General features: G+C 42.4%; 1 protein-coding gene across 3 annotated transcripts in view; it reads left to right on the forward strand.

Moving 5' to 3' along the window:
• Window positions 1-549: 549 nt before the first annotated feature.
• The window catches only part of MYOCD (myocardin), a 44829-nt gene continuing 29107 nt past the window's right edge, over window positions 550-16271 (forward strand). For 2 of the 3 annotated variants that reach the window (XM_056852951.1, XM_056852959.1), the window contains exon 1: window positions 550-696. In XM_056852951.1, the coding sequence (XP_056708929.1) occupies window positions 642-696 (55 nt within the window). In that variant the 5' untranslated portion in view covers window positions 550-641. Of the gene's footprint in view, window positions 697-1297; window positions 1380-16271 lie in introns of those variants that run through there. The other variant, XM_056852968.1, reaches the window with a different exon arrangement.

Here is a 16271-nt window from a genome sequence, read left to right on the forward strand (position 1 = left end):
CCACTTAAAAGTCTGCAGCGATGCCAGTTAACTGCTGTCTTTAGGATGTGAGCTATTAAAATCCACTGCAGGAACCAGGCAGCTGAGCTCTTCCTCTTCCTTGAATTCCTGGCATCTGCTGCTGAGGATACTGGAAAGAGTTAAGCGGGAGTCTGTTGATATTCCAGCGCCGCTCTGAACCCCTGCAGTCAGAGGGAGAGAGCCTCTTGATTGGCCAAGTTCCTGTTGGTAGTAATAGCGGATCAGATATCAAACTTCTGTCTTTCCTAAAGACCCTTTAGGGATAGTCTGCTCCCTGCTAGACTATGACATCAGTCAGGACACCCGGTGATGTTGCTGATAGTAAACTCTGAGAGAGGAGGGGAGAGTGGTGGATAGAAAAGGAGGGGTCTGCTACGGAAAAGTTAATTAGCCCAACACAGTGCGAGGGCATGCAGTAGGTATTGGTGGAGGGTCAGTGCTGGATGGGACCAAACTTTTCCTAAGTCACCCCCTTCCGCTGCTTTCTGCAATCACCCAGACTCCAAGGAGGGCTAGATGAGCTGTGATTCATTGGCGGTGGTCAGCTTCTCTTCTTGGAGCCGGTTCATGGTTTAAGTGGAGGGGCTTTCTGCCACTGGGAATTATTGCAAGGCGTCACCATGACACTTCTGGGGTCTGAGCATTCCATGCTGATTCGGAGCAAATTCAGATCAGGTAGGGCTGACACACGGAGGAATTTCTCCTCAAACTTTCCTGTGCCGCAAGCCTCAGCTGGAGGCTGTTTCTCATTAAACAGCATGCAAGTAAAATAACCAGGGAGTTGTAAAGCTGTCACGGGCTTGCTCTCACAGAGGCTACTCTGCAAATGAAGAGATGCACTCTCCTTTCTGTTTGCTTCCTTGCTTTCTGCTGTTTCGCTACTTGCAATTTATGTCTGTGGTCTAGCTTATTTCTTTTTTTTAAAAGCCTCTAGCCTTTCGGAACTCTCCTAAACCAAGGTTTTAAAATCAATCAATAAACTGGATCAGAAATCCATAATGCCTGGTGTATGACAAACAGCATGCTTCTTCGCGTACGTACAAGTCAGGTGCTGCCCTGCATATGCCGGCCTTGATGCTTTTACTCCGGCGCCCATGCAGCCTGTTTTGTTCCTTTGGGTTGTGACTAATTGGAGAAACATGAATTTGCAGAAAGGCATCAATTTTTTTTTAGAAGTACAAATAACAAATGGAACATGCAAAATATTTAAAATGACATCACCAGAGAAATAAAGCTAGAGCCAACAACTGATTGCCATTTTCTGAAGCTCTGCAACAAAAAAACATGTACCAGATCTTCAGAGTGGGTTGAAGCCCCCTTTAGGGACTTTTTCTTTGAGGACCTGCGGCTGAATGAAGGTGAGTAATAGTGAACTAGGACAAGAGACATTCGCTTTGAACCTAGTTCCTCTGTAGGATAGTCTCAGTAGTTTTAAACATGTTCAGTATTGTATCATGCAATGAGAAGGAGGGTTTGCGCTTGTTTTTATCCTGTGCTCTTGTTGGTCTTGGTTACGGCGTTTATTATTTTTAAAATGTTCTGTATTTGCTGTTCATGAGGCAAACTTATCTATATTCTACTTGCAACCAATGAATGTTCTGCATAATCACATTCCGCACTGATCTGGTTGTTTCCCCATTATCTTTCACCCGTTTCAGAACATCACCCACTCAGCTTGGATCGGGGTGATGGCACTTGGTGTTTGATCTCTGGTACGCTATAGATAATGAGAAGATCAGAAGCTTATCATACTGATGCTAACGCACTCGCGTATTATCTGGACGTTTGAGAAAGCTGGGTGGTCAATTGCAGTGTTTGCTTAGAAAATACAAAGTTGGCAGCTAGTTGAAAACTCCGGAGTTGTGTGTACAAATGCAAGGGGGCTCTGTCTGGCTGGGGTTCTACACAGTTTGGGTCCAGGGCTTTGCTGTGGTTTCTGTATCAGAGCAATCTTACATTTCATGAGAACAAGTCATTCCTCAGAATCCATTGGTATATTATGGAAATGGTACAGTGCTGTTCACTGGAAAGAAACGGGCTTGTTCTCTAAACCCGTAATTCCAAAGCAACACTGCCACCTTCTTGAAGCAAGGAGGACCGAAGGGGGGATAGTTCTAGGCCACTGCATTCTTTCACAGTGAGCCAGTATTGTTTTTAAGACTCATTTCTGTGTTATTTTTAAAGACGGGGGTGTTGGGGTAGAGAGATTACAGAGTTGATGGTAGGATCGCAAAACATATTTTTCAAATGATTCTAAGCTAAAAGTAAATTTTATGACTTTTCAAGTCTCATAAATTGTGTTCCTTTTAGTGTTTCTAATGAAGTCAGTTTATAGAGCACTTTTCCAATTTAGGCTGCTTTTTCTCACAAATTAATTACCACCTCTTTCTCTTGAGGCAATGACATACAGGATATCGGTATGACCGTACCCCTGTTGTTGTAGTGCAAAAAGCAATTGCCCAGTTTTGGAGACATCCTTTTCTACAAAGTGAAACCCTTTAGTTCATAGATTACACAGAGGTGTTCCTCTCTAGAGTTCAGAATACTAGTTAATCATTTCCGCAGGAGTTCAGGAAGTTGGTAGAAACCAAGAAAATCCCAAGGATACTTGGGAGGCAGAGCAGATGCATTTGGTTTTCCCCTTGGATAGTGAATGAGATAAAACGGGCATTGTTGGTGTTAACTTCTGAGGGAAAGAAGAAATGGTGGACACAGCCGTTTCATCCCAAGAGCACCTTTGCTCCAGAGTCTGCTTTGGATTACTATTTCATTTGCGTGAAGTTGGGATCAAACACTACCAATGGTATTTGAGAGTGGGGACCTTGATTGTGGTGGGTACTGAGTACATGTCCCTCCCCCCCCCATCCAGTCTTGTGCATCACCTCAACTGCTGCAAAATACCTGTGCAGACTGTGGCTAACTTGTTGTGTTGGCATAAGAAATGTAGCCAAAGATACACATTGATGGCTTCCTCCCTCCAGGACCTCGTTGGCAAAACGTCAATGATGCAACAGAACTGTGGAAACAGGTTCCTCGGAACTCAGTTTTTGAAGTCTAATCAACAGTCTCTGTTCTGACTCAGATATTTTCATTGCTGAATGGTTACACCTCCGCTTTTCAAGGGAAGTGGCTAATGTACTGTAGATTCTTGCTGTTTGGCAAGATGACTAACTCAATGGATTACAAACCTAAGCTGCTTGGTGCTAAAAGCACTGTTATATGGTGAAACAAAAAAGCAATCAGATGTGACAGCAAACAACTTGAGTGGCTTAGTTTGCTCAGAGGTCATAAATTTGTGTTGCAACTATAGCGCTTCAGGTGTGGACTCATGACACTGAATCCTCTTCTAGTCTAAAAACAGTCCCTGCACATAGAAAACCAGCTTGACAAGGAGATGATCAGTTGATAATCCTCTCTGATGTCTAGTTTACTATGTGGAGATAACAGAATGGGTGAATTTTCAAATGATCTGTGTCCTCACCTGAAATGCTACATTCGTGACACAAGTTTACTACTTTGGTGAGATGTCAGCTAGGGATCCTGGATATGATCCAGACCCATGTTAAGCACTCTGAAGTCTCACAGGTTTAAATCAGAAATAAGCATGTACTTGGTTCCTGGATTGAAATCAATGGAACTTAAAATTTACCTGAATAATGCTTATGGTCTGCACACTTTTGACCAATTTGGTCTATATCTGAATACCACCCCAATAGTTTTTCATCTATGTAGCCTGCTATGCATGAAAAAACAGTCGGTAAGTGAAGTTACCATACTGTGCATATGGCGGTAGAAAGTGCCGACAAGTCACAGCCCACTTATGGTGACCCTGTAGGGTTTTCAAGGCAAAAGATGTTCAGAGGTGGTTTGCCATTGCCTGCCTCTGAATCACAACCCCGGACTTCCTTGGTGGTCTACAACCCTGCTTAGCTTCCAAGAGCCGATGAGATTGGGCTAGCCTGGATTTTACCAGGTCAGGAGAGGATGCATATAACTGTGCGTTTATTCTAAGTATGTTCTAAGAGAGCCAGTGTGGTGTAGTGGTTTGGAGCAGTGGACTCTGATCTGGAGAACTGGGTTTGATTTCCCACTCCTCCACATGAGCGGCAGAGGCTATTCTGGTGAAGTGGGCTGGTTTCCCCACTCCTACACATGAAGCCAGCTGGGTGACTTTGGGCTAGTCACACACTCTCAGCCTCACCTACCTCTGTTGTGGGGAGGTGTCTGTTGTGGGGAGGGGATTGTAAGCCAGTATGATTCTTCCTTAAGTGGTAGAGAAAGTCAGCATATAAAAACCAACTTCTTCTTCGTATATATAACCACCTGCTTTTCTACTACCATCCTATCACCTCTCTCCCTTTCTCTCTCTCTCACCCACCTGATACTACCTCTCTCACTGTTTATTTATTTTATTTACAAAATAATACGCTCATAAGGGCAACCAAAGCAGTACTTCCCTCTGCTCCCTCCTCAAAACCAGCCCTTTTTGAAAGTCCTTTGGTACAACCCCATCATTCCCTTCTACCCTTGAGCTTAAGTACATATAACTAGAGCGAAGACACATTCTTCCTCTGTGTAGCATTGCAACCACCTCTTGCCCCTGCTTTTGTTGCCCTAGACTTTAGATGGTAAGCTCTTTTTTTTGCAACAGAAACCTGTGTTGTTCTCTGTAGATGCCATTCACAGTGGGGGAACTTTGCAAATAAGTAAATACATAATAGCTATGTATGGAATTGTAGATACATGTGCTGGAAATTTAGTAGCAATTTGACTCAATATTGACCAGCCTGCCAGATTAGTTCCTCTTCCTTGGTCCTGGTCTCAGTGTCTTCACCTGCAGAGCAAGGGCTCTTTTCAGTGGTAGCATCTCCCCTTTCCACCTGAGGCTCATCTGTTGCCTACTGTAATGTCCTTTAGGTGTTAGTCCAGGCCCAAACTTGTCTTTTTTTTTTTTTACTCAGGCACTTTAACTGAGTGATTCCAGCGGTTTTTATGGTCTGCTGCTAGCCTTAGGACTGTATTACAGGTATCGTTTTAGGCTGAGTGCTGTTTTATGCTGTTTTTATGTCCCAGTTTTTTTTTTTTTTTACAGCTTGTTTTGGTGTCGATAATTCTTAAGTTGCTGTTTTTACGGAGGGGGGTGTTACTTTGTGAGCCACGTCAAGAAGGTCCCTGGAGAAACCGCATATGATTTCTTTCTAAATAAATACATGTTTTTCAATTTACATCCCACATTTCCAAGACAACTGAAGCACTTGCCTTCTTCACAGTCCATCAGCCTTCAGTGGTTATAATACTACATATATATATATATATTCATTTTGGGAAGCTGTTCTGATGTTTGGATCCAACAGAGGATTTGCATGGAAGAAAGGGGGACAATTTGTGCCGATTACTGCTTCACATGGCTGATCTCCAGCTTCCTTTCATGCTCTTCCTGGGGAGGGGGGCTGTCTTGCAGGAACAGCTTTTCACAGGGCATTTGGGGCTGCAGTGGGAGGGGGAGGTTTGGAAGTTGTGCTCTTCAGAGAGAAATCCAAGACAAATTTGTGCATAGCATTTTTTTAAGATACTTAAAGAGGTTTTTTTAAACTGCCCCCTCCTCTTTCAGGTTTGGTAAGGCAGGATGAAGGAAATATGATCTATTTATTCCATGCATGAAGTACAAAGGGAAAAACTACAGTCTACAAAAAGTGGCCACAGTAACCTTGTATAGCACTCTCCCAATTAAATTCTATGAAGAATTATTCCACTCTAAACCAGTCAAGTGTCTTAGACTGGACTAATTCTGCGGTACAGGTAGCTGTAACACAGTATCATACTGTTAACCATAACAGGTGGGTAAAAATTACCTTCTGTACAACTTTGTACAGTCTCATGAAATCTAGTGATATGTACAGTTTACAGTGTTATCAAGTACTCCTGTCATCAACATAAATGATTTATACTCAACGCTGTAAATGGGAATTGGAAGATCATCAGTGAGTTATGTAGCAGCAATGCGGTTCTTTCGTCAGTCCAGAAACATTCATTGCTACCCTGTCTCTGCTAACCTGTTCCAAACATGTATGAGTAACTCCTTGGACTATAGTTTGGAGTAAAGTCTGGATACTAAGGACCTGGGTCCCATCTTGCATGCTGTGATCATTTGTTTTATTTAGCTGCTCTAATGGTATCTGATGCCCTTGAAAGTTTGGAAACTTTACATGGTTTAGAATGTAGCAGCTTTTGCCTGGAAGATTATCACATAATTCATCTCTCCCTAATTCTATTTAAGCTCCACTCTGTTTCTGGGACAAATTCAAGGTGCTGCTTTCGACCTTTAAAGCTCTTAATAGTCAGGGTCCAGGATATTTCAGTTAGTATCTTCTCCCACAAATACCTTCTCTATAGAACTGATTAAGTGAAGAGAGATTGCCTAGAGTACCATCACTTTCTGTTGTTCACTACCAGACACAGGGCTTTCTCTGTGATGGTCCCTTTGTTATGGAACTCACTTCCAAGGGAAATTCTCCAAGACCGCTGATCTGTAATGTTTAGGCAGATTCAAAAAAAAAAAGTCCGCTTTGATAACGTAATTGAAACCTGAGCTGGTTTTTTTCAATCTTATTAAGTCCCTAACTTATTTTTAACATTGTGTACTGGTTTTAATTGTATGTATATCTATTTGTAATGATGGTTGTGTGCTTTTAATTATGGTCATAACCCACTTCAAGGGCCTGTCATTTAAAAAGGCATATAAATCTAATTACAAACAAATAAAAATGGATAATAGTTTTTGATGGGATTCTGGTGTCAAAGGAGACTCAGCACAGAGTCATTTACAGTCAAAACTTGATTCCAGTGGACAAAACGAGCTATTACTTGGGGCGGGGTATAACTCTGCTTTGCTCAAAATCTCAGCTATGTTGCAGGCCTGCGATTTTTCTCCCCCCTTCCCGCTTCCTTTGAGTTACGGAGACTAGGATTTGTGCATGTGTTTATTTTGTCTATTTTGCCAAAGTTAAATATACAAACCTGAGGTCATCCTGACAAATTCCGCAGAGACAATGATTCTTCTTCTTGCCTGCATGACTGCTGGGGCTCCAAACATCAATGGAATTACATTAAATCAAATGGGAGATAGCATGGGAGGTAGCCCAAAGGCTCATCTCTTAAGCGATTAACTCTTCCCATGGAAAATGACCCGTAGAATTTTTTTTTTTAAATCCAGTTCTTATAGGAGTGCTGCCATAGGACACTCACCTGGAACCTCCTTTAGAAGCTGTCTTTCATCTCTGACTACCTAATACAGAGGCAGGTTGGGTAAATTATAGCAGTGTGGAATTGCTGCTGCGTTCTGATTGGCTGTGTAGCCAATTTAGGTGGGGCTGCCCCACTGCTAGGTGGGACTAGAAAGAAATCAAGGATTTCCTCATACCTGGCAGAAACCTCTGGAAAGCAGAGTTATTTTGAAGTTTCAGAAGCTTTTTTCTTTTTACTCATAATGCACACCTCCTTAAATAAATAGGTCCTTCTTTTCCCCCCTAAAGCATCTCACCATGCTCACCATAGTAGCTAAGAGGGGATTTTATTTTTCAGGATCTTATAAACATCTTGAATACACCACCCCAATCCAGGGAGACTCTTGGGTGGGCAAAGCTGGGCAGTTGGATGATGGGGATTTTGGTGCACGACCAGTTGTGGGGCTGGAGGTAAGGTATCATCACAAGCTATTTTGCTTAAAGCCAGACATGTTCATATTTAAAAAAAAAAACAAGTGCTCATTCTTTTAAATGGAAGCTGTCATGTCTCAAAAAGGTTTTTTAAAGAAAAGATTGTAGGGTAGGTTGAACAGATGCTACAGGTGAGTGCTGCATGCACTGGCCCCATTGTGGCTACAAACCTCATCAGGAAGTGCAATATTCTATGTGTAGACTTGCCACCATTCAGGGCCAGATCTACATTTTTGAAGGGGGGGGGGCAAAAGTACAAAATTATGCCTCCCATATATTATATACATATTTTTTTCTTTATATATATGTATATAATCAATGTGACGGAGCTGTACCATGGCACACTGGCTTTAACCCTGGTTAAAGGCAAATTCGAGAAAAATAGTCATGCCAGTCCATTACAGCAAAGTCTGGTAGTACTGTAAATACTTAGATTTTTTGAGACAGAAGCCCTTGGGGACTAACTGAGACAGAAACCCTTGGGGACTAACATCTGACAAAGCAGGCCCCAACCCATGACAGCTTCTGCCACAATCTGTTAGATTCACCCCATGCCCACCCTTCTGTGTCCATTGAAGCCAGTGGGGTGAGAAGGGTGTTACTCTGCCTCAGGGTGGCACTGTTAATCCTGCTCTGCCTGGTGGTTTTTTGACATACCAAAGGTCTAGAATGAGTTTCTGGGGCTCAGGTCTGCTGGTTTCTTACAGCTAGGGTTGTCAGGTGGGAGGTTTTGGGGCGGAGCCTGAGGAGGGCGGGTTTTGGGGAGGGGAGGGATTTCAGTGCCATATAGTCCAACTGCCAAAGCGGCCATTTTCTCCAGGTGAGCTGATCTCTATTGGCTGGAGATCAGTTGTAATAGCAGGAGATCTCTCCAGCTAGTACCTGGAGGTTGGCAACTCTGCTTACAGCAGAGGTAACAAAATCAATAGTTCCACCTCCTAACTGTTAAAGAAGCATGCAGGGTGCTTGCAGTTGTACTCTGTGGTTCAGGGCATTTAAAAAAAAACCTGTAAATGAACGTGAGGAGGCTGCTGGGTAGGGTTGCCAGGTCCCTCTTCTCAACAGGCGGGAGATTTTGGGGGCGGAGCTTGAGGAGGGTGGGGTTTGGGGGGAGGGACTTCAATGCTATAGAGTCCAATAGCCAAAGCAGCTGTTTTTCTCCAGGTGATCTGATCTCTGTCGTCTGGAGATCAGTTGAATTACTACCTGGCAGTTGGCAACCCTACCGCTGGGGCAACCTGTGGAAGATATTTAAATGGTTCCTTGAATTCCACTGCAGACCTTTGAACTGCAAAGGGAAGAGACAGTAATAATTTGGCCCTAACCACCAACGGTAGAATGTTAAAGCTGGCCTATTAAAGCACAAACCAATGATTTATTTCATTCATTTAGACCCTGTCTTCCCCCACAAATGGGGACCCAAAGCAGCTGATACAAGCATAGAGTGTGCCCCTGAACTCCAGACATAGCTGCAGAAGTTTCTGAGATGCTTTCTTTGCAGTGGCCCATGCCAAAAAGCCGTGCAACGCCCAGACTAACTTCTTGCTTCTAGCTTGCCTGGGGGCCCTTGAACTGTGCCACCCCAGGTTGGTAGAGCTAGCCTTATGTTTCCTGTCAGGGGCGACAGATGTGTAAAATTTTAGAAAGGGTATCTCTTTTCCCTCTGCTTCTGTCTGAACAGCCATTGAGAACTGTTAATCAGAACAAGAGAGGAGAACTAAAACTCAAGACTTGGGTCTTTTCTGCATGGCTGTTTCACTCACTCCTCCTCCGACTTTGGATTGTGCATGCCGTTTCCGACCGTCAGCGGTTGCCTCACTCTCCCCCTGTTCCCCCCCCTTTTGTCCGCGTTTTCAGAGACCTGTTTTATCTCAAATTTGAAAATGCAGACAAAACACGGGGAAAGGTAGGGGGAGAGCGAGGCGACCTGTGACGGCTGGAAACGGCATGCTTAATCAACACAAAGACCCAAACTCATCGAAGGGGTGAGGGAGAGTGAAACAGCCTTGCATAAAAGACCATTGAGTTCAGGTTGAAGCAGCACAAGGTTGGGTTAAATATTAGAGAAAGTACCTTCTTTTTCAGAACAGTTGGTGAAGAAAATAATGGCCTGAAATTGATTTTTTGTTTCTGGGTCATGATTGAGATATGCATGTGGGAAGTGTACTTTTAGTTATAAAGCCAGATAGGGGAAGTATTGATCCTTCCGTTACAGGGAAAAATAAAAGTGAAAGGATATGAAGTGAGAGTGGGTATTATTCAGATAATTCCTCTGGAGTGCCAAGGAAATAACATTGTTTGAAATCAATACTGTGATTTTTTTTTTTAATTTGCAAAGAAATTTCAAAAGGATTGATTGTGGGTTTAGTCGTTTACTCAACTAAAAAAATATTTCTATGCTGCCTTTCCTGTTTAGACCAAGACAGCTTACAAACATGACTGGAGAGTAAATGATACACAGTCAAAACACTAAAAACACAAAGCTTTTTGAAGAAATTAGAACCAAATTAATTGCTGTCAGAAAAAAAGTAATTTCTTTGAACTTTTGTTACAACTATTTTGTATGTTCTCATAGTAGCTATAAAAACATCTTGCAATTTCTGGTGCTGTGCACCTTTTTCGTCTTCTATCAGAGGTTTCTCCCTCCTCTTTTTTTCCCTACTTTCAGTAACTTCCCCCATGAAAGAGCCTGCTAAAACACAAAGGTCTTAGGGTTACCAGCTTCAAGTTAGGAAATGCTTGGAGATTTTGGAGGTGGAGCGTGAGGAGGGTGGGGTTTGAGAAGAGGTGGGACTTCAGTGGGGTATAATGCCATTGAGCCCACCTTCCAAAGCAGCCATTTTCTCCAGGTGAAGTGATCTCTCGAGGTTGGTGACCCTAAGTTAGCACCACTTAGTGCAATTGACATGCTATTGGCATTTTCAGACTGCCTTTTATAATCTGTTCCTTAACACAGAGGCAGTACTGTTGCCAACCTTGGGTTGGGAAATTCCTGGAGATTTTGGGGTGGAGCCTGGGACGGGCAGGCTTTGGGGAGGGGAGGGACCTCAGTAGGGTATAATGCCATAGAGTCTACCTTCCAAAGCAGCCCTTTTCTTGAGGGGAACTGATCTCTGTAGTACTGGAGATCTCCTGGATTTGCAGTGGACTAATTCCTGGAGATCTCCAGTCCCCACCTAGAGATTGTCAACCATTAAGGGCAGCAAGTAAAAAATCCATGGGACTAACAGAGTGTGCCATGCAGGGATGGAGGAACTGAGAGGAGAAACTGGTATGAGGAGTGGGTAGGTTGAAGCTTATCCTGGTTTTTGTCTTCAGATTTATCCAGCCCTTGCTTGCTATAGCCAGGTATTTTCAGGGTCATCACTAGGGTTAACAATAGGATTGGACAAAAATTTTCTGTCCCTTTAATAGACGTTTAATGGGATGCTATTTACCAGGTGGTGCTATTTACCTCTATGCTATGAAAAGCATCAGCTGCCCATTTCCGCACATTAAGCCTCTGTTAAAGAGCCTGGACATTTTTTCTCCAGACTGTGAGCAACCCTAGTTCACAAATACACGAGGAAAGATCATCAGCTGTACTATAATCTCAGAAGTGCTACAGTTTTATGGAGATGACAGATGGACATACTATGGGCTTGTGAAGTCAAACATTTGGCTGAAGAAAACAGAAGGAATACAGAGGTGGGCATATTGATCTTTATAGATTAGCATTACTGCCCCTGCTGAAGGAATTTATACTCAAATTTATCTTCATATTAACACCTGGTCAATTAAGATATAACCTCCTATAATCATTCATTCAACAGTGGAAACGTGCATTCTGCATGAGTGTATAAGAGGTGTCAGGTTTTGGGCACAGTTAGTTTGTTCAGCTGGAGTTCGTATGTTCTGCTGCAAGAGATCAGAAAGTTGTTAAACCAAATCCTAAATCTATTTTTTCCAAAGAGTTTTGGTTTGTTTGTGTAGGTTATTTATTTTTACTTATTTGCTTCATTAATATCATGCCTTTTCCCCAATGGGGACCCATTGTGCACCCATATTCAGTGAATGTGCAATGAAAATGGTATGTTGGTGGTAGATGGCACTCGTTCCAGATTGTTAATGAAGTGCCATCTCTTGTAGTTTCCACGTGGCATCCTTGGATGCATTTTATCAGAGTATCAAGCATTTGTTCACCACCTAGACATGCCTGCCTTGTTATTACCAAACAAACAAAAGACAAAAGAGGTTCTAACCTGAGCCGAAATTGAATCACCTCGATATTGATCTTCACTGCAAGAAAGGACTTTTTATTTATTCTACTGGCTGTTAGAACACTGGAAATTTAGAAATGGGAGCCCAGCTCTCCTGCTATAGTGGGAGACCTCCTCCTTAATCTTCCCCTCTTCCTGCTGCCGGTGGGAGAAAAATGGGGAGAAATGGGGGGGGGGCGCACCAGCATTGCGCCAGTATGCAGTATCACTTCTGATGAAGGAGATAAAAATAAGGCCAAGGCAGATGGTGCAAAATAGGTAAAATATATTTTATTACTCAGATAAAATTCCCTAAGCATTTCGTGCAAGAGGCTTCTTCAGGGGAATCTGTAATATATTATATGTAATTACATTACTGTTTATAAAAATAGTTATTTAATTAAAATTATACAAGCAAATAAACATATTAAAAGTCAGAATACAGGTTGTACCATATACAAAATTACTAGAGCTTATTCGTCCTTGAGATTGCATGGAGGAGAAAGAACAAAAATCCTTGTAAGTGAGAGAGGTAAGCTAGAACCCGACAGGTTTTGGCTCAAAACTGGGGCAGCACTTTAATTTTTCCTCACTTCTGGTGAAAAAAGGAAGTGATGTCATGGTGTCAGGGCAAGGAGGGGAGCTCTAGTCATCAACCAAAACTCTATAGTTTAACCACGTATAGCATCCCAGCAATGTCATGACATCACTTCTGGTTTTCACTAGAAGTGACATCACTCGCCAGTATGGTGTTGGAGTGCTTCTCCCCACTCCCAGAATCCTCCCGGGATCCTCCCCTCATTTAAGAACATAATAAAACTGCTGGAAAACAACATTCCCATTTATGATAGTTTATTCGCAGTCTCACTCTTAATCCTGTATTTTTCTTCAAACTTTTATAGACAGAGAATTTTTAAAAAACCCGCAAAGACATAAAGATTGCCAATCTTTAGGTGGGTCTTGGAGTTCTCCTAGAATTACAATTGATCTCCATATTACAGAGATTAATTCACTGAGAGTTGATGGTAGACTCAAAGGAATCACATACCTGCTCAGCTCCCTCCCCTCCCCAGGCTCCTCCCACAAATCTACAGGAATTTCTCAAGCCGGAACTGGCATCCCTTCAGCCACAAGTATAATTTTCTGGAAGTTTCTGAATTGGGAAAGTAATTAATTAAATTAATTAAAAAATACAGTAGTACTCAATGGGGTATATAGACAGCAGCTCTTCTGAAAATAGAAATGCATTTGAAAATAGTGCATTTTAAAAAATCTCATAATCTGGGGTTTAATGTCTGTGATCTCTGATACACTCGGAAATAGGTCCCAAGGATTTTAGTATGTATTCAAGGTGAAGTTCTGGCAGTCATATCATTGAAACAAACGAATAGATATGGCAGCTGCTCATTTAAGACATTCATCCAGTACTGGAAATACTGAGCTTTGCACAGAAAAGAAAGAATTTTTGATGTATTTACAGTGTGTTTGAGTGGCATCAGACTTTTGCATCTGGTTCCTGAGACCACGAGAACCAGGCCACGCTTTCCGAAAAGCAAAGTCCTTCGGCAGCTGCCTCCTCCAGGTCTCCCTATCTTTTCCCTCCCGTGTTCTCCTGTTGAAGTGACATCCCTTAAGCGTGCAAGTTCCTGGACATCCTGATTAAAGCAGTGTACAGACAGATGCTTTAATCCTTCTATAGTGCTAAGCCTGTGCAGGCATAAACAAATCATGAGAACTTTCAAGAGGGTGCTGGTGCCCAAGGAAGCCATTTGTCTCTGGTGCTCATATCTTGGAGATAGTTTCTTGGAGAAATCTGAGTATTTTTTCAGTTTCTTGGAAGATCTGGTTTTGCTGGAAAGAGCAGATCCCTGTGTTCAGTTCAGTACTAATTTAAAAGCTGAGATTCTTCAACGTTACTGGGAAATGTTTAATGTTATGTTGTTGATAAGGAAGCTGTATTAAGATGATTAGTTAGAGACGTTGGAAACAAATTGCTTATCAGTTGAAGTGACTCACAAAAGTTTGTGCTGGAAATTTTGTTAAAGACGCCACTGGACTGTTTAAATTGATATTCCACTTATTTAGAGTTTGCTAAAACTAAAAGATTTAATATTATAGAAAAGAGGAATGGGAATGTATTCTTATTCCCATACATACACAGTATATTCTTTGTGATAAATGAGCTTCTTGCATTAATAGGAGATGCTGTTGAAATTAATATATTTACTCAAACGCAAGACTGGTTTTTTTTGCCAGGTATGCTATCAATAAAAAAGAGAAGGGGTCATTGTACATTTGCATACAAGTTGCAGTTATGTCCGGTAATTTTAAAAAATGTGTATCCTTTTTTAAAGGGAATCATCTTACATTTAGAGTGGTCTTCCTTTTGAGTAAATATGGTATATGTTGTAATTTATCAGTGGGGATTTTAAAAATGAATTGTGCTCATCCATCCTGAAAGCATGTTTACAGGTTAAGGACATTGTGTAGATGAGCCAGCGTGGTGTAGTGGTTAAGAACGGTGGTTTGGAGCATTGGAGTCTGATCTGGAGAACCGGGTTTGATTCCCCACTCCTCCACATGAGTGGCGGAGGCTAATCTGGTGAACTGGATTTGTTTTCCCACTCCTACACACGAAGCCAGCTGGGTGACCTTGGGCAAGTCATTCTCTCTCAGCCTCACCTATCTCACAGGGTGTCTGTTGTGGGGAGGGGAAGGGAAGGTGATTGTAAGCTGGTTTGATTCTCCCTTAAGTGGCAGAGAAAGTCGGCATATAAAAAGCAACTCTTCTTCTTCTAGAATGAAGGCCAATTTAAATTAGTTCACATGAGGGCTGAGCACCATTTCCCCCTGGTATTTTTCAGGTTTGGGTTTATTAAACCTGAACATTCAGGTTTGGGTTTACTAAATGCAAACATTTTCAAAAATCCAAAAAAGCTGAATATAAAGCATTTGGCTTTTCCAAATAATAATGATAAAAAATTGAATTTAATAACCCTGAACCCAAAAAATACGCAGGGTCCCCTGCTGCCTCCGAGATTGGGGGCAGAAGGGACAAGATCTAAGTGCTGGACTCCAGCCCAGTGTTTAGATTCTCCTCCCCTGCAGCCTCCAAGATTGGGGGACGCAATCTAAGCACTAGGCTCAGTGTTCCTATCCATGCTGCTTGCTGGCTCGCACTTCCACATGGAGGTCCAAGCCTGCAGGCAGCGGGGATCGGAATGCAGGGGTGTTCAAATTTACGCCGCTTGCTGGCTTGGACCTCCACATGGAGGTCCTAGCAGGTGTGCAGCGTGGATATGACTCAGGTATGTAAGAGGGGAGGGGGAAGGAGAGGGGGGAGGGAGAAAAATGGTGGCAGGGCCAAAGCGGCCCGAATAATGCTGGGGGGAAAATGGCATGCGGGATATGCTTTTTTGGCTCCCTTTATTGCTGCCGGGTTTTTTTTACTGGTAAAAAAACAACAACATACCCCACAATGGTTTGGCTTTAGTCAAATGCACACCCCTAGTTCACATGGTAACTGCCCAAATACTAAGATTTGGTGATAGCGTGCTTTAAATCTCACAGCACTCTGAGGTTTCCAATTAATATCTAGTCTGTTGTCAATTGGGTCAGAACAGTTAGAACAACTAGACAGAGATATAAAAAACTGTGTGTGTGTGTGTGTGTGTGCGTATGTGTAAAGATATGGGGAGGGGGATTTTATCCCCTCTTCCAGCTGGTACTCCTTCCCATGTTATCTTCCTTCCTTCCCTCCCTCCCAGCGTCTCCTTTTTTCCAGCTTCCTTCCTTTTGTCCATTTTTCTTTCTTTCTTCTCTCCATCTTCATTCTTGTCTTTCCTGATTGCCCATTCCCAGTCCCCAGTCACCTAAGGTTTCAAAATGAAATACTAGTACTCATCTTGGATAACTTGGGCAAATGCAGCCTGTTGACTGACGTTGTCTAGGGCAACCGAGAATGGCTGTTGAGAAACTTTGAGGTGGTTTCATGGGATTGCAACATGTTAAAGCTTTTACATTTTCTTTAAGCACCTCATTAAAAAAAAAACATAAGCCCCCCCCCCAATTTATAGAAACACCTCCTCTTTCTGTACCTTGCCACATTTGGAGGGGTTTTGATCTACACTCTGGATTCAGGTTCAGAAATAGATATACAGATGGTGCTATTTGTGTATGAATACAACATTTGTTTTTGAAGAGCTCTCTTCATAATATAAAAATATGCAAGATAACACAAAAATTGTGAAAATCATCCTCAGAGTGGTCAGCCACTGTATACGAATAACACATGGAA

This window comes from Euleptes europaea, chromosome 1 (assembly GCF_029931775.1).
Source record: "Euleptes europaea isolate rEulEur1 chromosome 1, rEulEur1.hap1, whole genome shotgun sequence".
Taxonomy (NCBI): Eukaryota; Metazoa; Chordata; class Lepidosauria; order Squamata; family Sphaerodactylidae; genus Euleptes; species Euleptes europaea.